The 22765-nt window shown below is 42.5% G+C and overlaps 1 protein-coding gene and 1 long non-coding RNA gene across 9 annotated transcripts in view; one reads left to right on the forward strand and one right to left on the reverse strand.

Annotated features, from left to right (window-relative positions):
* The window catches only part of LOC137322011 (uncharacterized), a 34752-nt gene extending 21087 nt beyond the window's left edge, over positions 1-13665 (reverse strand). The window contains exons 1-3 of one of the 2 annotated variants that reach the window (XR_010962941.1): positions 13386-13665; positions 4617-6515; positions 2020-2171 (exon numbers count right to left, since the gene is read on the reverse strand). This is a non-coding gene — a long non-coding RNA (uncharacterized lncRNA). Of the gene's footprint in view, positions 1-2019; positions 2220-4616; positions 6516-13385 lie in introns of both variants that reach the window. The other variant, XR_010962940.1, reaches the window with a different exon arrangement.
* cep57l1 (centrosomal protein 57, like 1) overlaps positions 11392-22765 on the forward strand; it is a 47989-nt gene continuing 36615 nt past the window's right edge. The window contains exons 1-5 of one of the 7 annotated variants that reach the window (XM_067985009.1): positions 13513-13898; positions 14010-14033; positions 17459-17636; positions 18841-19011; positions 21158-21279. In XM_067985009.1, coding sequence (XP_067841110.1) covers positions 17462-17636; positions 18841-19011; positions 21158-21279 — 468 coding nt within the window. In that variant the 5' untranslated portion in view covers positions 13513-13898; positions 14010-14033; positions 17459-17461. The other 6 variants (XM_067985011.1, XM_067985016.1, XM_067985014.1 and 3 more) reach the window with 6 other exon arrangements.

The following is a 22765-nucleotide window of genomic DNA, read 5'->3' on the forward strand; positions in this document are numbered from 1 at the left end:
ACCTTTCACAAATCCATGCTGGCTCTCTCTGATTAACTGAAAATTCTCGAGGTGTTCAGTCACCCTATCCTTAATTATGGACTCCCTATCTTTAATTATAGACTTACTCTCATTTTCATCATTAACTTAACTTTAGTCTCCATCATATTGTGGTCTCTGTTGCCAAGGGGTTCTATTAGCTCTGACCTGCTCTACCATCTCCTGGCTGTTACTTACCGTTAGGTCCAATATCATGTCCATCATCCATGTTTTGACTCCTATTGCACCCTTTATAGATTTACATATCTATCCATGGTAAATTAAAGTCACCTATCACCCATACATATTTTTCTGTACACACTTCCCTTATTTGACTACAAAGTTTTGGTCCAATTCCCTCCTCTTGACCTGGTGGTCTAAAGGAGATGCCCATAGTTACTTTCCCTTCCCTCATGTCTCATGTCTCATCTCTCTCCACAGGGTTTCCACCCTATCTACACCCAGAACAGCTCTCCTTCACATGAAAGTCTCCATCCTCTTCTAGTTTGTCCTTTTAATCTTTATCTCTATATGTTCACTCAACCTGTGTCAGTGTTGAACCAGGTCTCTATGGTGCCTATGATACCCGTTCCTTTCCAGCAAAAACCTCTAGGTCTCTCATTTTATTGCTAAGATTCCTTGCATTCATTTATAGAACTTTAAAGCATCCAGTTACTTACTTCCTGGGTTGATGTGTTTATTTATTTTGTCATTGTTTGCTCATGTGGTCATATCCTTTACTCCACACACTTTCTTGCCGTAATAGTGCACTGTACTTCCAGCTTCTGTTTCTTTTGTACGTCATTGGTCCTCATATTCCCTCTTTCCAGGTCTGTTTTGTTTGCACTCCTCCTGACTTATTAGATTAAATCCTCCCCCACTGCCTTACTTACCCTCTCTTACAAGAACATTGGTACTAGTCTGATTCAGGTGAAGTCTGTCCTGTCTTTATGAACATAAGAACACAAGAAATAGGAACAGGAGTAGGCCATACGGCCCTTCGAGCCTGCTCAACCATTCAATAAGATTGTGGCTGATCTTCTACCTCAACTCCACTTTTCCACCCAATCCCCTTGCTCCTTGATTCCCTTAGTGTCCAAATATCCATCAATCTCAGTCTTGAATATACTCAACGACTGAGCATCCACAGCCCTCTGGGGTAAAGAATTCAAAAGATTCACAATCCTCTGAGTGAAGAAATATTTCCTCATCTCGGTCCTAAATGGCTGACTCCTTATCCTGAGACTATGCCCATAGTTCCAGACTCTCCAGCTGGGGAAACCAGCCTCTCAGCATCTAGCCTGTCAAGCCCTCTAAGAATTGTATATGTTTCAATGAGATCACTTCTCATTCTTCTAAACTCCAGAGAATATAGGCCCATTCGACTCAATCTTTCCTTTTATCCCAGGAGTTAATCTAGTGAACCTTCGTCGCACTACTTCCAAGTCAAATATATCCTTCCTTGGGTAAGGAGATCAAAACTGTTCACAGTACTCCAGGTGATAAATCAGTATGTCTTCCCTATTCCCAAGAACTTGTCCTAATGTACTAGGAATCTGAAACCTTCCCTTCACACTACCTTTTTAGTCACATGTTGACATGTCTAATCTGCATTTCCTTAACTTGTCCAGCGGGGAGGCAGTGGGGGTAATCTTGAGATTACTGACCTCGAAGTCTTGCACTTTAGTTTGGAATCCAACTACTTAAATTCTCTCTGCAAGTCTTCCATCCTGCACTTTCCAATTGGTCCTACGTGGACCATGCCTCTGGCTGGTTTCCCTCCTTTCTCATAAGATTTTTTCACCTGTTTTGTTATGTCCTTTACCCGATTGCCTGGGAGACAACACACCATTCAGGACTCCTGATCATGGCTGCAAAACAGGCCATTTCTGCTCCTAATTATATAATTCCCCAGATCTACCTCTCTCCTCATGGCTAGTATGTTTGGTTTCCTCCTTGTTATCCCCTTGCTCCACAATCCATGATATTGCTTTTAATTACCTTCCTCAGTGCACCTGTCCTTTTCTTCACCATAGATGTTGAGAACGGTGTACCTATCAGGCAAGTCCACACCCACAGGGTTTCCCTGTATTAGTTTCTCCCGTTTCCTCTTCCTGCTCCTCCTACTGTGAGTCTTCTCTTCTTCTGCTTCACTGAGAAAGACACATCAGAATATTTTCTTGATGCCGAGATTCTAGGAGCTGTGGAGGAGCAAAGGGATTTAGGTGCCCATGTGCACAAATCACTGAAGGCTAGTGCACAGGTACAAAAAGTAAGCAAAAAGGCTGATTAAATGTTGCCCTTTATCTTAAAGGGTTTGTAGTTCAAAAGCGAGGAAGTTATGTTTCAGTTGTACAGAGCCTTGGTCAGACCTCAACTGGAGTATTGCGTTCAGTTTTGGGAACAACGCAGATTCACCAGAATGATACCAGGGCTGAAAGCGTTAAATTAGGAGGATAAACTTGGCTTGTATTCCACTGAGTTTAGAATATTGAGGGGTGAATTGAGGAATTGAGGGGGCTGGTGTCGTGGGGGGGGGGGGGGGGGGGGAGGTTCCTGCACCTGGGTCCTTCACTTTGGATGCTTTTTTTAAATTAAAAAGTATATTATTGGTAATATTGTCCTTGCTGACATGAAAAGAACACCAAGTTTTAAAAAAAAAGACATTAACCTTGTCAGTCTCTTTGTTTTGCCTAAAAACACCATTGATTTTAAGCAGAAATAGTTTTCATCTGTGGTTAAAGTAAATAGAAAGACTTAGGCTGTGGGTGGTTGGGGGCAGGGGTGGGGGAGGGCTACAAGAGTAGCTGACCCTGTTTAGCAGTCCTGTCTGAAGATTAAACATTTGAAGCATTATGTAACATTCCTTTGATGCAGCAACATTTTTCAACAAACTATTAGCTGAAATCTAATTAAACATTGCAGCTTTATGTAGCTGGCATGTGGAATTAGTTTCAAACATTAAACTATATAGATTTATAACCATTTTAATACAATCCAGGTAGGCAGCCTGATGTAAGAAACATTGTTACTTATAAATGAAGAAATAGTAATTGTGATGAAAATTGACAAAACAAATTCTATAGAATAGGAGAGAAATTTTTGAGTAAGTGTCTGTCTTATGCTAATATCCAGCAGTCCTGACAGCTTGGAAAAGTTTTCAAGACAAGATTCAGCAACTGGAAGAGGAGCGAAAACAAGCTGAACAGAATATGAAACATCTGTACGATGAATGTGTTCAATACATAAAGATCTCGGAGGAAGAAAACAATAAGAAAGATATTATCAGCATCGATGATGAAGTTGCTAATGGTGAGTATGTCTGAATCTATATTATTCAATATGCTTTGTGCTTTAATAAAGTGGTTAAAATAGAACAACAGTAAGCTTTCATTTTTTAAGTGAAGTAAAACATGGCCATCTAATGTTCTGATTGATAAGCGGGAATTGTCAGCACCCCCACCTGATGGAAGCGGGTGGTAGCGGAGTTAAAATTCTATCGGGAGACTTACTGCCCTGTTCCCAATCAATTCCCAGCAATTGCCATAACTGTGCAGTTTTTTCAGGCGCCTGAGGTGCCTGTCGGAAGCAGGCAGGTGCCTCAGGAATAGATACAAATTGGGGTCCTATTTTTAAAAAATTCGTTCATGGGATGTGGGCGTCGCTGGAGAGGCCGGCATTTATTGCCCACCCCTAATTGCCCTTGAGAAGGTGGTAGTGAGCCGCCTTCTTGAACCGCTGCAGTCCGTGTGGTGAAGGTTCTCCCACAGTGCTGTTCGAAAGGGAGTTCCAGGATTTTGACCCAGCAACGATGAAGGAACGGCGATATATTTCCAAGTCGGGATGGTGTGTGACTTGGAGGGGAACGTGCAGGTGGTGTTGTTCCCATGTACCTGCTGCTCTTGTTCTTCTAGGTGGTAGAGGTCGCGGGTTTGGGAGGTGCTGTCGAAGAAGCCTTGGCGAGTTGCTGCAGTGCATCCTGTGGATGTTTAGGTTGGTGGATGGGGTGCCAATCAAGTGGGCTGCTTTGTCCTGGATGGTGTTGGAGCTGCACTCATCCAGGCAAGTGGAGAGTATTCCGTCACACTCCTGAATTGTGCCTTGTAGATGGTGGAAAGGCTTTGGGGAGTCAGGAGGTGAGTCACTCGCTGCAGAATACCCAGCCTCTGACCTGCTCTTGTAGCCACAGTATTTATATGGCTGGTCCAGTTAAGTTTCTGGTCAATGGTGACCCCCAGGATGTTGATGGTGGGGGATTCGGTGATGGTAATGCCATTGAATGTCAAGGGGAGGTGGTTAGACTCTCTCTTGTTGGAGATGGTCATTGCCTGGCACGAATGTTACTTGCCACTTATGAGCCCAAGCCTGGATGTTGTCCAGGTCTTGCTGCATGCGGGCTCGGACTGCTTCATTATTTGAGGGGTTGCGAATGGAGCTGAAAACTGTGCAATGATCAGTGAACATCCCCATGTAATTATGACCCTAATGCAATTTCAACACATGGTATAGAAGTCCCAACCAGCATTGAACCCACTGAGTAAAACGTAGCAGGATTTATTTCTAAAACCATTGAAAGCAATATTTAAAGGGGCACTTACCTGCAAGCGCTCAGATCATTGCGTCTTTTGGATTTCCACAGGAAAGTTTGCCTTGGAGATTGTTTTTCTTCTCTGCATTTATTCTGTTTACACACCCTCAATAAACACACAACTTGTGATAGATGCCATTCTTGCTACTTTATTCTGGTTGCAGCAGCAGGCTCCTCCCTTCCCTTCCCCAGGTTTGGTTCTCTGCACCAAGCACTAGTCGCTGCTCAGTAGGCTAGATAGGTGATCTGCTCCAAAATATCATGGATGTGAAATGTTACATTGGTACATTGGGGTCTGCACAGATTTTGGTACTGTACTACCAGCTGGAAATAAAATATCACAAATTTTAAACAATAGTTTATTGCAAACAGCCCCACTCCTGACCTTATGATGGAGGGAATGTCATTGATGAAGCAGCTAAAGATAGTTTAGATAGTTTAGGCACTGCCCTAAGGGACTTCTGAAGTGATGTTCTGGGGCTGGAATGATTGAAGTCCAGTAAACATGACATCTTCTTTTACATTAGATATGACTACTGCCACTGGAGGGTTTTTCCCCTTCATTCTCATTGACTTCAGTTTTGCTGGGGCTTCTTGGTACCATACTCAGTTGAATGCTGCATTGATGTCAAGGGCAGCTACCCTCACTTCTCCTCTGATATTAAGCTTTTCTGTCCACACTTGGATCAAAGCTGTGATTAAGTCTGGAGCCAAGAGGTTCTGGCAGAACCCAAACTGAGCAGTATACCTACAATGTTGTTAGGGCCTATAACCTTCACTGTGTCCAGTGCATTCAGCCACTTCTTAATGTTGCATGGAACGAACTGCAATGGCTGGACACTGGTATCAATGACGGTGGGAACCTTAGGATGCGACCCAGTGGGATTGTTCACGTGGCAATTTTGGCTAAAGACACTTGCAAACAACTCAGCCTTGACTCTTGCAATTACGTGCTGGGCTCTGCCGTAGTTGAGGATGGATTCTTCATGGAACTTCCTCCTATTAGTTGTTTTATTGGCTACTACCATTCTTGATTGGCTGTGGTAGAGTTACAGAGCGTTGCTCTGATCCATTGTTTGTGGGACTACCAAGCACGGTCTATAGCCTGCTGCTTTCAGTGTTTAGCATGTATTGTAGCTTCACTTGGTGCCTTATTCTAAAGTATGCTGGGTTCTGCTCCCAGCATGCTCTTACATACACTTCATTAAACTAGGGCTTGTCTCCCAGCTTGATGATGATGGAGGAGTGAGAGACGTGGCAGACCATTAGCTTATAGTTGTGATGGTATTCAATTCTGCTGCTGTTTATGGCCCACGCGCCTCATAGATGCCCAACTTTGGGCTGCCAAATCTGTCCTTAGTCCGTCCCACCTAGCATAATGGTAGTGTCATACTATACTATACAAAATTTCTTCTTCACAAGGATTGTACATTCCTACCAGTGCTACCATTGGCAGACCTGTCTGCAACAGGGGTAGGTTGGTGAATATGAGGTCAAATGGTTACTTTTGCCTACATTACAACAGTGACTACACTTCAAAAGTATTTCATTGGCTGTGAAGTGGTTTAGAATGTCCTAAGCACATGAAAGGCGCAACACAAACACAACTCTCTCGTGTTGGTCTCCTCATCATCTGGCATAGGCCCAGGTTGGCAGTTATGTCCTTCAGGACTTGGCCAGCTCTGTCAGTGGTGGTACTGCCGAGCCAGTCTTAGTGGTACACAATGAAGTCCCACCCAAACTATTCTGTGCACTTGCTTCCTCCAAGGTATCTGAGGGGATGGTAGATGATAATCAGCAAGAGATTTTCTTGGCCTTGTTTGATCTGAAGCCATGAGAATTGATGTGGTCCAGAGGCAATGTTGATGACTGTACACCATTGTACTCCTACTTCTGTGGGCTTATCCTGCTGGTGGGACAGGACATATCTAATGTTAACTAATCAACTTAGTTATAAGAACATGAAAACATAAGAAATAGGCGCAGGAGTAGGCCATACGGCCCCTCGACCCTGCTCCGCCATTCAATAAGATCATGGTTGACCTTCAACCTCAACTCCACTTTATCACCCGATCCCATATCCCTTGATTCCCCTAGAGTCCAAAAATCTATCTATCTTAACCTTGAATATACTCAATGATTCAGCATCCACAGCCCTCCAAGGTAGAGTATTCCAAAGATTCACAACCCTCTGAGTGAAGAAATTCCTCCTTATCTCAGTCTTAAATGGCCAACCCCTTATCCTGAGACAATGTCCCCTAATTTTGGACTCTCCAGCCAGGGGAAACCACCTCTCAGCATCTATGCTAGTTCAATCAATGATGGTAAGGCAATATACATACTTGCAAAGATCATTTATTCAAAGTATTAATGCCTCAAATAACGTTAACCAAGTAAACTTAGCTAGGGAAATGATGTCTTTCAAGTTACAATTCTTGAGCTCAATCTTCCCGGGTTGAATCCAAATTCCTTAATTTCTTATGTTTTTTTAATCAAAATGCCATTATATGGCATGTCCAGCATGGCAGCATGACCTAATCATACCTGGTTCACATGTAACTTTATATTTCTGAGCTACAGTGTACATGATACAATGGTCCTTTGATATGATTGAAGCTAACTCAACCGTCAATCAATCTGTGTCCAATAAGCAAGTTTCCTTATCTCTGCTCTCCAAGGTTGCCTTGCCAAACCATTCTTATTTAAGTTTTCCTAGTACGATAGTAGGTACAGCACAGGAGGAGGCCATTCAGCTCATCTTGCCTGTGCCGGCTCTTTGAAAGAGCTATCCAATTAGTCCCGTTCTCCTGCTCTTTCCCCATAGCCCTGTAATTTTTTTTCCCCTTCAGGTTTTTCCCTTTCAATAGTTATTATTGAATCTGCTTCCACCACCCTTTCAGGCAGTGCATTCCAGATCATTACAACTCAATGCGTAAAAAAATGTTGGCTCTTTTGCCGATCACCTTAAATCTGTGTCCTCTGGTTACTGACCCTTCTACCACTGGAAACAGTTTCTCCTTATTTACTCTGTAAAAACCCTTCATGATTTTGAATACCTCTCTCAAATCTCCTCTTTACCTTCTCTGCTCTAAGGAGAGCAACCTCAGCTTCTCCAGTCTATCCACATATCTGAAGTCCCTCATCCCTGGTCCCATTCTAGTACATCTCTTCTGCACCCTCTCTAAGGCCTTGACAGCTTTCCTGAAGTGTGGTGCCCAGAATTGAACACAATACTCCAGCTGTGGCCTAAATAGTGTTTTATAAAGGTTTAGCATAACTTCCTTGCTTTTGTTATCTACATTATTACAATTTGGATAGCCAGGTGGTGAAGGATAGAATACTAGAGCCTGGTCTTCAGTTGCTTCCAAGCCTTTAGTCACAGAGATCCCCCCTCATACACACACCAGAGCCTCAATCAGCTCTCTTATGAATGGATACAAGAGAGTCCCCAATTGATATGCACCACCTGAATGCAATTAACACTAATTGATATAAATCATACAATTAACATATCCTCTATTAATAAAGCCCAGGATCCCATATGCTTTTTTTTAAAACAGCCTTCTCAACTTGTCCTGCTGCCTTCAAAGATTTGTGTACATACAGCCCCTAGTCTCTCTGTTCCTGCACTCCCTTTAAACTTGTACCATTTAGTTTAGTTTATGTTGCCTCTGCTCATCAAGGATAGTACGATATACGGATGTTTCCAAGGTTCAGAAAATGATAAGACTGCTCGGAGTCAGCATTCTGTATTTTAACTCTTCTTCACCCATTTCTACTAATACCAGGGATGATGATGGAGGAGTCTGATATATTAGCTGATTGGATATGACTGTGAGCATGATTATGTCATGCTGTTGCTTGACTAGTCTGTGGGACAGCTCTCTCCACCTGGGCACCAGTCTCCAGATGTTAGTGATCAGGACTTTACAGGGATGATTGGGCTTGGATTGCCTGAGTCCTGTCCTGATGTGAAGCCTGATGTCATTGCTGATCAATCTGTCTAATATCACTGTTATTATTCTGTTTGGTAGCAATTGCTTTATAGCTGAGTGGCTTCCTAGGTCAAGCAATAACAGTCAACCATATAAAAAATATGAAAAAATTTGCAGGGCTACAGGGAAAGGGTGGGGGAGTGGGACTAGCTGGATTGCTGCTGCATGGAGCCGATGTGGACTCGATGGGCCGAATGGCCTCCTTCCGTGCTGTAACTTTTCTATGATTTCTATGATCATGTAGGCCAGGCTAGAGAGGGGTAGCAGGTTCACTTTCCTGAAGTCCATTCATGAACCAGTTGAGTTTTTACAACATACCGCCAGCTTTGACGTTCATTATTCCTGGTAATAGTCCAGAAACGATTAGATTTATTGAGTTCAATTTCACAACTCGTCGTGGTGGGATTTGAACTCACAACTTCTGGGTTGTTAGTCCAGAACCGTAACCACGACACTACCATAACTGTTACAGCCAAGCAGTATGACCCACTCCAGGAGGCCATCTCACGCTCTCTGGGGTTGGCATTGGTGCACTATTGCAGTGTGAAGCTGGGTTTGAAATGTTCCAGGCAATCTGCTAGATCTCCTGGACACTTAAGGCTTGATTTTAACTTGGCGTGTGGGGGGCCCGAGCGGGCAGGAAGACCCCATAGTGGTACCGGGATTTTGCGACAGAACGGAACGGTCCCTGGCACTAAGGTAATTAGTTGAGGATTGGAGGGGGGGTGAGGGGGTGTCGCAGTTGGTTAAGTGTGGGGAAGTCCAGGGCAAAGGAGACCCAGGGTTTCCTTGTGGGGCCTGGAGGGTCACTCATGCGCCTCCTGGAAAATTTACCTGTGCCTTTTCTCACCCCATACAAAACCCTGGTTAGACCGCACCTGGAGTACTGTGAGCAGTTCTGGGCATCGCACCTTTGGAAAGACATATTGGCTTTGGAGGCAGTGCAGCGTAGGTTTACTAGAATGATACCCGGACTTCAAGGGTTAAGTTACGAGGAGAGATTACACAAATTGGGGTTGTATTCTCTGGAGTTTCGAAGGCTAAGGGGTGACCTGATCGAAGTTTATAAGATATTAAGGGGAACGGATAGGGTGGATAGAGAGAAACTATTTCCGCTGGTTGGGGATTCTAGGAGTAGGGGGCACAGTCTAAAATTTAGAGCCAGACCTTTCAGGAGCGAGATTAGAAAACATTTCTACAAACAAAGGGTGGTAGAAGTTTGGAACTCTCTTCCGCAAACGGCAATTGATACTAGCTCAATTGCTAAATTTAAATCTGAGATAGATAGCTTTTTGGCAATCAAAGGCATTAAGGGATATGGGCCAAAGGCGGGTATATGGAGTTAGATCACAGATCAGCCATGATCTTATCAAATGGCGGAGCAGGCTCGAGGGGCTGAATGGCCCACTCCTGTTCCTATGTTCCTATGTTCACCCTGCTCCTGCTTGCCGCCAGGTTTCACAAGCCAAGGTTAAAATCGCATTGGGGTCCTAATTACATCATAGGGCGCAGAATTTTACATATTAATGAGGCCCCCGCCTGCTTGTGCCCAAATCAGCATTGTTAAAATGGTGGTGGGCGCAATTATGTCGGGAACGCAGGGGGAAGTGCTGGGTGGGCAGGGCTAAAATGGTCCCTCCAGTGTTTTGTTTTTTTGTTGTGAGAAAGAGGACTCTGGTCCCTGCTCTCTCCGAATATTAAGTGTGTGTAACCTGAAGAGCGCAACCTGCAGTATAACTCAGAATTTTGTGGCTTCACTTGGCACTGTATGGTTACCAGTATCAGACTACAGGGGTAATCTTCAGAGCCTGTGCTGCTAATTCTTGCCAGCAGTGAAATTCAGGATTTTGGGCAGGCACTGCACCAGTATGATCAGAAAATCACAGGCAGTGTGTGCCCACATTTCTGATTGGAATTGCTGGTGGATGAGGGCCCTCGTCAGCCTCACAGATGTGTAAGATTATCCTCACTACTGTAGTATAACTACCGCCTTTGTGGTACTCCAAGTGTAACTTCGTGTCTTGGGACAATTCCTACTTTAAAGGCGCTATATAAATGCAAGTTGTTGTAGGATTTCTGATCGGGCATCCAATTGGGCATAAGTTGGGTGTTATTAGGACCCGCCCAATCATCACTGTGCTGACCCCACCTGACTTTGCAGTGTCAGATTCATTGACATAATGTGGGCGAGCTCCTGACACATTTTGGGCTGGAGTCGGGAGCTCGCCAGAGGGGTCAGCATGGAGAATTGCATGCAAGCAGCCCAACAAGGGTTAATAGGTAAAAACCTAAACACTTAAAGCTAAGTATGACAAAAGGGAACAAAAATGCCATTCCTGTTGCTCCCACCTGCTATTTCTCTAAAAAAAAATAAAGGGGGATTCCCATCAGCAAACCAGCATCAATATTGTGGATGTACCAAAATATTAGAGTGCCAAAACCCTTAGCCCAAATCTGCTATGCAACAAAGTGTTGGCAGTGCACAAAAGGGGATAAAAATAACAAAAAAGCTGAGAAAACAGCAGAGTCCAGTTTTACCCCTTTAAACTTTCCAACTTGAATTCCAAACAGCATACAACGTAATTTGATACATTGGGACATCTGTCTAATCAGGGATGATAACTACTTGTCAATAAATTTAAGGTCGTTATTCAATCTCAGCACTCAGATGATGAACGTTCAGAGAAAAATTAAAAGTAAAATCAAGGCAATTAACAAGGATTAATGGAGTATTTCTGAAGCCCTGATTCATATAGTTTCTTTAGGTCCTTCTGTTCAGCTGTCAACTACTACAGACAACTGCTCACTCCTGCAGCTACAGTTAGAATATATGATGAATGCAGAGGAAAATGGAGAGACTGAAAAGAACATTGTGTTAGAGAAACAGGTGAGGAATATGATATTTTTTGAGAGTTGTGCGTTTTCCTATTTTGAAAGATTTCATAATTTTATGAACAGCAATAAACCTTTTAAAAATGTAATTTAATGAAAGTGATAGTATGTTATACTGTAGAAACCCCCCCCCCCAAATGTATGTAAATCACCCTGATCCTGGGAAATTGGCTGGGGTCAGGTGCCAGCAAAGAGGCAGGTTGAAGTCCTGCCCCGTTGAAGATCTATCGCCACTGGGGAAGAGGAGGAAATTAAAGCCGTTGATCTTTTCAGTCTTTGAATGATTTTGCCTAATTTGTGCCATATTTTTAAAACAGTTCAGTACTGCAGGTTGATTTAAGGCTACCCAAGGTCAATTTTCTTAACAGTTGACAACTGTTTATAAGGAAAGCTCTGCTTTTCTGGGTTGGAGTCAAGCCCAGGCTCTGTGTTAAAAGGGCAGTGTGTTACCTACCATTCTTTCTCTAGATTTTTTTGGCTTTTCAATCGTTATGTAACTTATATATTCTGGTCCGTAGACTCACAAAACAAAAAGCACTGGGATCCTGCCAAACTGACCAGTGAGTGTGTGACACTGCCATTGGATGCCAAAATCCACCAAAAAAAAATTAAAAGTTATAGAAGATTTTATGTCAATAAAGTTAAAATTCCTGAATTAAACATGGCACAACTTTAGCTTAGTGTATATTAGTGCTTTATTCCACAGTGATGGCAGCATGTATTCAACCCCAGCTGTGTAGATGTAGTCGCTCTACTGAATAACTAAGACCTTGATTTAGAGTAAAGTTCAAGAACTGCAGCATCAACTTCAAGAAGAAAAACATTAGTGGAAGATGAAGCAGCCCTGTTTAGTGAAACAACCATTGAGTTTAATCTGTTCACTTATATCATAGGTGGTGGGTGAGACAATCGGGGGGGAATTTACTGGCCATCAGTAGTTTTTACACTGACTCCCTGCCAAGTGCTAAAGGTGGCAACCTAGCAGTTAAGTCACAATTATATGGCATAGGTGTCCACCTGTAAAATTTTGAATGGGGGGGGAGGGGGGTTAGGGAAGAGGCCTAATTAATTTTATTAACACTGTAAATTCTAAATAGTCAAATGGCATTCCCACTTGAGTTATCAATCATTCTCAGACTAGGCCTTAATCTACACCTGCCAACTAAAGTCAATACGATTCCACTTGTGGTTTAAGTATTCTTCTGAACGTGCTAGCTCTTGTGAGTGTGGATACCTAACTAAGACCATAGGAACAGAAGAAAGCCAATTACGCCATTCTATTAGATCGTGGCTGACCTGCACTTCAATTCTACTTATCCGCCTTTGATCTACCTCCCTTGATACCCTTCTTACCTGTCAAAAATCTGTTGATCTCAGTCTTGAAAATTGACCCAGCATCTACTGCGTTTTGGGAGAGTTCCAGATTTACATTACCATTTGTGTGAAAAAGGGCTTCCTGATTTCACTCCTGAATGGCCTTGCTCTAATTTTAAGATTGTGCCCCCTTGTTCTGGATTTCCCCATGAGGGGAATTAATTTCTCTGTATATGCGCTATCATATCCCTTTATAATGTTAAACACCTACATTAGGTCATCCCTCAACTTTCTAAACTTAAGGAAATACAAAACAAAGTTTATGCAACCTGCTTTCCATAAGAGATAGGAGCAGGAGTCGGCCAATCAGCCCCTCGAGCCTGCTCTATAATTTAACGCTTTAAGCCCTGGTAGCATTCTAGTATAATTCACACCAGAATTTTTAAAAAAAAGATATTATATTAAAAATGAAATCCTATTAAACTCAACATTAAACCACGACTAAATTGAACCACATAAAAAAAATTAACAAAATAAAAACGGAATAAAAGCAAAAGCAGCAGTACGTTTCTCATTACCTGCGAGCAACAAGTTATTGCGAAGCTGCAAGCCCGACCTAGTAGTGGCGCTGTGCTTGGCGGAGTCGGGTACTGTAAGTGTCCAGCAGCGAGCGAAAGGACCACCTTGTGCTTTTCCTGCTGCTCCTCGTTAAAATTCGCACCAAGGCGCGGGGGAGGGCCGGCGGTTGCTCGGCCTCAGACCGTCAGGGCGGAGCTCGACGGGATCGCCGCCGTCTGCTTCCCCACCTACCCCTCTTCAGGGCAGGAATACTGTGTGCTGAAAGCATTTATAAACGTCCTCTTCCACCCCACCCCACCTCCTTCCCGCTCCATTTTAATTATAAATATGGATAAAGTGCCTCCACCGAAGCCCCTCGCCCGATGAGGCCGCTCCTGGCGCCTGTTTTCAGCCAATGCTGAAAGGTGACTGGGCTGGGAGGAGGAGCAAAGAAGAACCGGAGGGACTTTTAAACATCTCAACAGCTGCGTCCGTAGAAACCAAAACACAAGAACAGCAGCGCAGGCAGTTAGGTTTGCTGTGACTTCATTTCATTTCATTTGATTTTATATTTTTTTTCTTTATATATTGTGTTTCGGTCGAGTTTTCAATTATTTGTTTCCCTTCTGTATTTTTTTTTAAAGCAAGAGATTTAGTGCCAAAACCAGGTTTGTATTTTTTTTTTGTCATTCTGAGTGTAAATCTGGGAGAATGTTCAAACTGAAGCTGAGTTTATACACTTCTGTTGGTTGAAGTTATTTTTCAAGTCCGACTGTAGTTCCTGGGTCCTGGTTTAATTTTGAGGGTTTTCATTTGCAGACGTCGCTAGATAAGCCTGTTGTGAGCAGGCTGCTGAAGTTGGGACAATTTTTTTGATTTTTAATGTTCTTGTTGACCTGTCACCGCTTGAGGTCTGGATCCACTGCTCGGCATCAATTGGGATGCAGGATCGAGAGCCAGACTCTGCACAAATTTTAATTTTCTTAGCGGTTTCACCAGCATACTAAAATAAGATCAAACTTACCTTAATCAATACTGAATCAAACCCTGAACCTTTACACTCATCAAAAGAAAGGAATGGAGGATAATAGTAACAATGGTAAAACAAGAATAATTAATCTCATTTTGTGAAATTTTCATTCCAGGATTTGTAACCAAATAAGATTCTAGCTTTATGATTGAGGTTCAATTTTGCTCTTTGTTAATGAGACCTGTGTCTCAGTACAACCATTATGTCTCCAAGGTTAGAAATTTAACTCTAGTTTGACTTTCAAGTTCTTTTTATTTGTCTAAATTGTTAACCTTCCTTTTTAAATAAAGAATGCATTAAATGGCTACAATGCTGATGAGACTAGCTTCTAGTTTGAGAATGGCATGCAATATATTTAAGGCAGGAAAACAAGAAGGTTCTCTCTGGAGACACAGTGCTATGGAGGATGTCCTCTGACTGCTGCTTTGGCAAGAATCTACTTTTTTGTTGCTCATTTTTTTTGTAGTCTAGTGTTTTGATGTAGAGAAACTGCTACTGAATCTGGAAAGAAACTAGCAACCCACCCCAGAAAGCCATTGGATCAATTGCAAGTACTGAAGTTATTCAAGAACTAAAGGAGTTTTTGGAGAAATTTTAGGAAGCCTTCAGTATGGTATCAATAAAACTTGGTAAAATATACATCAGGAGCTAGATAGCCAAGGTCTGTAAGGATCTGTGACCCTTTCAAGACAGCATTCATTATATTGAAAAAGATGGGAATACAGTGCTTTCCTAAGATGGTGAAATATTCCAATCAAGGAATTTGAAACCTATTTAAATATATTTGTATCAAGACGGTCAAATTTTGAGTAGGTGGAGTAACAGACCATACTCTCATTTGGGAGGGTGGGGGGGGAGTAATATTTTTAATTTTGATAGCCTGAGGGAATAGCTACTGATTTTTCTCCCATTCCACCTGCAATCTATTCCATTTTGCAGGGTAACGTATGGTGTTCTCTCTGCAATTGATCTGACCCAAGTCCATAGTAGTGAGACTGCCAAATATTACCTGGAATGGCAGCATTTGGATTAGGGAATATGTGTCCTTTACTGTCTAATCTGCTGCTCCTAGCAGCTATCTCACCCATCTCATTCCCCGGGGATTAATCTTCCTAATGCCCTCCCCATCCCTTTTATCTTCCCACTCCTCCTACTTTCTCCAAACTGAACTCTTCTGTGAGACTCGTTCCTACCCCCTTGGTCCCCTCCCAACTTCTGACCTTTCAGCTACCTTTACTGGCCACAGTGTTTGTTGTTAATAATGGCATCTTCTGTTCAGGCACTGTTCCTCTTTTCAAACTGTCATCGTCGGCCCATCCTCAAAAAGTCCAACCTCTTACCCATTTGTTCGCTTCAACTACCACCCAATATCTAATCTTCTCTTGCCTAATGTCACTTTCCAGCTGCATGCTTATCTCTTCCCCAATTCAGTGAATAGTTCTGTATCCACACTGTCCAAAGCACAAGACTGTTAATCACCACTGAGATTTTCTCTGACCATGACCGTGACACTTTATTCCTCATTATTCTCAATGACTTCTCTACAGAGTTCGACATGATCGATGATGCCGTTTTCCTCCAGCTCTTTCCTTGTGGTCCACATCAGTTGGACTGCCCCTGTCTCATTCCACTCCTATCTGTCGTAGTGCACCTCCAATAATGGATTTTCCTACGAGAGATGACAGAGGATCCGTCCTTGGCTCCATTCTCTTCCTCATCTACTTGCAGCATCTCGGTGACATCATCCTCAGATGCTGCAAGTAGATGATGAGATCAAGATCTACCTTTTCAACACTTTCCTTGATCATCTCCATGCTGTCGGATGCCTTGTGGATGAACCAGAATTTCCTACAATTGAACGCTGAAGACCAAAACCATAGCTTTTGGGCCTCTCCCAAAAATGTCGCATCTTTGTCATTGATTCTGCCCCTTTCCCTGACTGCTTGCTCAGGCTGAACAAGGCTTCGCACAACCTCTGCATTCTGTTCAACTTACAACAGAACTTTAAACCCCATAGTCTACTGACTTCCACCTCTGCAACATCTCTTGCCTCTATCCCTACCCTACCTCCTCTACTGCCAAAACCCAATCTCACTCCTTTATCATCTGTACGCTCAACTTCTCCAATGTCCTGCTTGCTGGCCTCCCAACCTTCATGTGCTCCAAATCCCCAAACCCCGCTGCTCACATCCTATCCTGAACTAAGCCCTGCTCACCAATTACCCTCATCCTTGCTGATCTACACTGACTTTTCCCCCTCTCTTTCCTACCCCCCCCCCCCCCCCCACCCCCACCCCCAAGCCCAGTGGATTGAATTTAGAATCCTTGCCCCCATCTACAAATCCCTCCGTGGCCTTGTCCACCTCTCCTCTGCAACTTCTGCACATTAATGTCCTCCAGTCCTCTGACACTGGCCTCTTGTGTATCCCCTCCTTCCTCTCCCAAGTTTGGTGGCAGAAACTTCAGCTGCCTCAGATCTACCCTTTGGAACTTCTTTCTCAAACTTCTCCACTTCTCTTTCCACATTTTTAAAGCTGCCTTAAAAGACAACTTTTCGACCAAACTTTTGGTCACTTTACCCAACCCTCCCCCAAAGTGTGTTGCCCAATTCTCCGTGAAGTGCCTTGGGATTTTTTTCTACATTTCAGGTGCTATGAAATGCAATTTGTCATTGCTCATGTTTTAATAGCCACTGCAATAGAAGATCAGATCTGCACTCGGAGATCTTTAAGGTTGCTTGACTGCCTTCTGTTCTGAGGAGTTAATCCACATTGGACCTATTTTTATCATTCACAGAAAAATAAATACAGCTATGCAGATTTTGATTGGGTTGAAATAGGTGTCATTAAGTCTCATTCTTAACACATTGCCCTGTGGGATGAGGTGAAGGACTTCAGGAGGAAGAGAGAAAAGAAACTCTCTTTTGCACCTGCCCACCTACTACTAAATATTTATTTTAAAAATGATGGAAAACTTGCAATTTCTATCAATATTTATCGATTAAAATTGTTTGTAATGTTTTGTTTACGACCTGATTCTAAATGGATTTTTTCATGTCTTTAGAGTATGGAATCTCCATCCAAACGTAGCTATGTAGGAAGTTTCTGTCCGCTTCCAAGCTTGGAGAAAGTTTCACTAACTACTGTTGATGTTCAACAAAGGCCAGCCTCTTATGTGAATATCACCGGGTCAAGAAACCTTGATGAGGCTGATGCGATGAGCCCGGCTGCCAATAGCAAAGGTATATTTTATATTTAGGGACAAGGATTTTTGACTTTTTTGATCAATGTTTTTTCAAAATACAACATATAGAAGACTACTACTTGTTTGTTACATTGTCTCAATAGGGTCAAGTGTAGACAAAAATGGGGCAATGCTCTGTGGTTCCAGTTTTTTGGGCCTATGTTATTTTTTGTGGATACAAGTCAGGGTTGATTTGATGTACAATATAATGTTAAATTGATTGACCTTGAGTCTTTACATTAGTTTTTCAGCAAGTGGAATGAATCCCTACAGGCAAAGAATATGCACTCCATAATCAGGCAAATCAATAAATATACATGTGAATTTCTTAATAGTTTGATTTAGATACACTTCAGCATGGTGCTAGGTTTCTGGAAGTGTAAGACACCAAAAAGAGGAATTTTATTTTGTTCCTAGGAATGTCAAGAGATTCTTCCCCGTTCTCGGTTTTCAATTTTGCAGCCATGAAATGGAGGAATTCTCATGGTAGGGAATGGAATATTTTCCTCTTTTGGGCAATGCATCCCAGCATCAATCATAGAATCATACAGAAGGAGGCTAATTGGCCCATCGTGCCTGTGTAAGTTCTTCAGAAAGAGCTATCCAATTAGTCCCACGCCCTTGTTCTTTCCCCATAGCCCTGCAAATGTTTCCTTTCCCTTTTCAAGTATATATCCAATTCCCTTTTGAAAGTTACTGTTGAATCTGTTTCCACCACCCTTTCAGGCATTGCATTCCAGATCATAACAACTTGCTACATTAAAAAAAATTCTCCTCATCTTCCTCTGGTTCTTTTGCCAATTGTCTTAAATCTGTCTCCTCTGGTTACCAATCCTGTTCCCAGTGTAAACAGTTTCTCCTTATTTACTCTATCAAAGCCCCTCATAATTTTGAACACTTCTTTTAAATAACCTTCTCTGCTCTAAGAACAACTATCCCAGCTACTCTGGTCTCTCCACGATCTCAGGTTAATGTAGGACATTAGATCCCTCTATTTGGCCCCAACGTAGCGAAGTCACAGGATGACTGATAAGTAAAATTTGTTCTAAATTAGAGCTAGTTCTGAAACTCATTTCTTCCCATTAAGTTTAGCTTAGATTGAAATCCAAATGCCAAAGGTGAAAGGCCAATTTCAACACACTGGCATGATTCAGTCCCTCTGTTTTTCTCACCATTATGTAACTTTTTAATTCTATGTCCAGCTATAGTTTCCGCTTTGAAAAATCTTCAAGAAAAGATTCGGTGTTTAGAGATGGAGCGGGCAGAAGCTGAACAAAAAATGAGAAATCTGGGCTGTGAAGCTGTTCGGTGTAAAAATACCTTGGAGCAAGAAAAGAAAAAGAGCACTAACATCACGAATGGAGTATCTAATGGTGAATGTGATTTGGTTTGGGTTTGCCTTATGCGCTTGTTTTGGACTTGAAGATGTTGCTATTCACTAGCTTTGGTCACAAACCCAAGCAATGCCATGCTCAAGGACCATTCTCAGGAATGCGCCCAAAAGGCTGCACTACAGAATGTGGAGGTGGGTCGGTGCCCGTAGTTCCCCATGTAATGTGCTCCTGATTTCAGCTTTACCACTATAGACAGTTGCTGAGTGAAGGGTCAGGAAGGAAGGGTGGGAAGAGGAACTGTGACAGATTTTATAGACTACTGGAACTATGGTTTTAATAGATTCCTTTCATGCTCTATGGATGCTGGGATAGTCCCCCTCCTTAGCATTCACTTTGTTTTTCTCACTGAGCAGGGACAGGAGAAGGAACAGCTCTGAATCTCCAATCTCTTGTCCTTATTGAGAAGGCAGACAGGTGACATCTCCTATGCCTCTTTCAATTCTACCCTTCAGATGAGGTGCCAGGTGCTGTGAGAGTTTTAATTGCATTCCTTTTCTCCACTTGTGTGATTTGTCAGTTTCTGTGATTGCACTTGTCATGTAGGGTTTGCATTTTGAGTTTAAATGGTAACCGATTGCCACGGTCATTGGAGGAGAGAATTATCTGAGAACAGAAGTATTATTCCAGGTACACTGTTACATTTTTTTGAATGATGTAGTACTTTTGAGCTAGCTCCTTTTTTATTTATTTTGGATATTTCTATTTCCACCATTTCCTGGCTAAGAGCAGGCAGGTGACCTGCTGCTAGTTCTCGGTCGTTGCCAATTTGTAACCAGCTACGAGCAGATTCTTGAGAGCAGCCATGGTAATATTTTAGATGGTGTATCTCACAGGGGAGAACTTGAAATCCACTCAATTATTTTTACTTGACCATACTGAGATTGGGAACACTCATTGAGGAAATTAAGAATCAAAATCTTTGTCCTAAAACTGATATTGCAACTGATTAGGAAATATTTGTACCAGATAGACCACTACAAGTGCACCATCTTGCATGAGGATACAAAGACTAGTAAGGCCAGCTTTGTTGAGGTTAGAAGGGAGGGAACACAGAGCAGGAGTTAAGGGCAGTTTCTCAGAGTGGTTAGAAGTGGGTGGCAGTGTTCTATGACTGCTTCTACTCACTGTGTGCATCAATGATTTGGATATAAGGCTAGAGGGAATGGTGTCTAAATTTGCATATGATACTAAAATGGAAGGCATAGTAAATAATTGAGGACTAGAGGAAGCTGCAAGAAGATATTGATAAGATGGTAGAATGGTGGGGGTGGGGAAGAAATGTCAGATGTTAGTAGTTGTGTGGTAGCACATTAGATTTTTTTTTTAAAAGTATAATTACATTTTGAATTGGAAGGGTTGGTGATGTGGAAGAGCAGAGGGATTTGGGGGTTCAGGTTCACAAGACCTTAAAACCAGCACCTCAAGTGGATAAGACTGTAACAAAAGCTAATGTTATACTGGGCTTTCTTGCACAGGGGTATGGAATATAAAAGTCAAAATGTAATAGTGAATTTATATAGAGATGTTTAAAATTATGGAGGGATCAAACAGAGTTAATAGAAACAGACTATTTCCAGTGGTTGACGGGTCTAGAACGTTCAAACATGGTTACAAAATTAAATACAAGAGATTTAGGACAGGGAGCAGGAGACAAATTTTCACAGAGGGTTGTGAGGCTGTGCATTGCATTACTGGCATTGGTCATTGAAATAGAGACCATGTCAACTCTTAAGAAGAGATATATGTTGAATGATAGGGGGGAATAAAGAGATATGGGAACAGGGCCGGCACATGGGATCAGGACTACTGCTTATATGGAGGATAAACCCCAACACCAACCATTTGGGCTGAATGGCCTGAATCTGTCGTCATTTTTTGTTCCACAAAAGCACAGCTCCTGCTGATAACTGTGGTGTCAAGATTTTGCTGAGACTCAGCTGCCCTCCAGGCACAGGGAAGGGTGGAAGTATTGAGGACTTAAAAGGAAGAAGGTGGGAAATTGCTTGTTATATTAAAGAGAAAGGGGGAATGAAGCAAGACCCGGTTATCGAGCTGTGATACGTGATAGCCAGTATGGTTTATTGAACTAGTTCTGAACTAGCCCTGATTGTCGTTCTTTATTTAGAACTTGCTGTTCAGCTGGCAACTGTTGAAGGCCGCTGTTCACTACTGGAGAAACAGTTAGAATATATGAGGACGATGGTGGAGCATGCAGAAACAGAGAAGAATGTTTTATTGGAGAAACAGGTAATTATGTCAAACATAGAAAATAGGAGCAGGAGTAGGCCATTCAGCACTTCGAGCCTGCTCCGCCATTCAATATGATCATGGCTGATCCTCTCTCTCAATACCGTATTTCCGCTCTCTCCCCATACCCCTTGATGCCTTTTGTGTCTAGAAATCTATCTAGCTGCTTCTTAAATATATTCAGTGACATGGCCTCCACAGCCTTCTGTGGTAGAGAATTCCACAGGTTCACCACCCTCTGAGTGAAGAAATTTCTCCTCATCTCAGTCCTAAATGTCCTACCCTGTATCCTGAGACTGTGACCCCTCATTCTGGACCTACCAGCCAGGGGAAATATCCTCCCTGCATCCAGTCTGTCTAGCCCTGTCAGAATTTTATATGTTTCAATGAGATACCCTCTCATTCTTCTAAACTCGAGTGAATACAGGCCAAGCCAACCCAATCTCTCCTCATACGACAGTCCTGCCATCCTAGGAATAAGTCTGGTGAACCTCCGCTGCACTCCCTCTATGGCAAGTATATCCTTTCTTAGGTAAGGAGACTAAAACTGCACACAATACTCCAGGTGTGGTCTCACCAAGGCCCTGTATAACTGCAGTAAGACATCCTTGCACCTGTACTCAAATCCTCTTGCAATGAAGGCCAACATACCATTTGCCATCCTAACTGCTTGCTGCACCTGCATGTTTGCTTTCAGTGACTGGTGCACAAGAACACCCAGGTCCCTTTGTACATCAACATTTCCCAATCTATCACCATTTAAATAATACTCTGCCTTTCTGTTTTTCCTTCCGAAGTGGATAACTTCACATTTATCCACATTATACTGCATCTGCCATGTATTTACCCACTCACTCAACTTGTCTAAATCGCCTTGAGGCCTCTTTGCATCCCCCTCACAACTCTCAACCCCCCACCCAGTTTTGTGTTGTCAGCAAACTTGGAAATATTACATTCGGTTCCCTCATCCAAATCATTGATATATATTGTGAATAGCTGGGGCCCAAGCACTGATCCCCGCGGTACCCCACTAGTCACTGCCTGCCACCCCGAAAAAGACCCATTTATTCCTACTCTCTGTTTTCTGTCTGTTAACCAATTTTCAATCTATGCCAGTATATTACCCCCAATCCCATGTGCTTTAATTTTGCACACTAACCTCTTATGTGGGACATTATCAAAGGCCTTCTGAAAATCTAAATAAACTATAGCCACTGGATCTCCCTTATCCATTCTACCAGTTACATCCTCAAAAAACTGCAGTAGGTTTGTCAGACATGATTTCCCTTTCATAAATCCATGTTGACTTTGTTTAATCCTGTTGATATTTTCTAAGTGTCCTGTTATCGCATCCTCTATAATAGACTGTAGCATTTTCCCTACTACTGATGTAATTCCCTGTTTTCTCTCCCTCCTTTTTTAAATAGTGGGGTTACATTTGCCACCCTCCAATCTGCAGGAACAGTTCCGTAATCTATAGGATTTT

Source organism: Heptranchias perlo, chromosome 5 (genome assembly GCF_035084215.1).
Source record: "Heptranchias perlo isolate sHepPer1 chromosome 5, sHepPer1.hap1, whole genome shotgun sequence".
Taxonomy (NCBI): Eukaryota; Metazoa; Chordata; class Chondrichthyes; order Hexanchiformes; family Hexanchidae; genus Heptranchias; species Heptranchias perlo.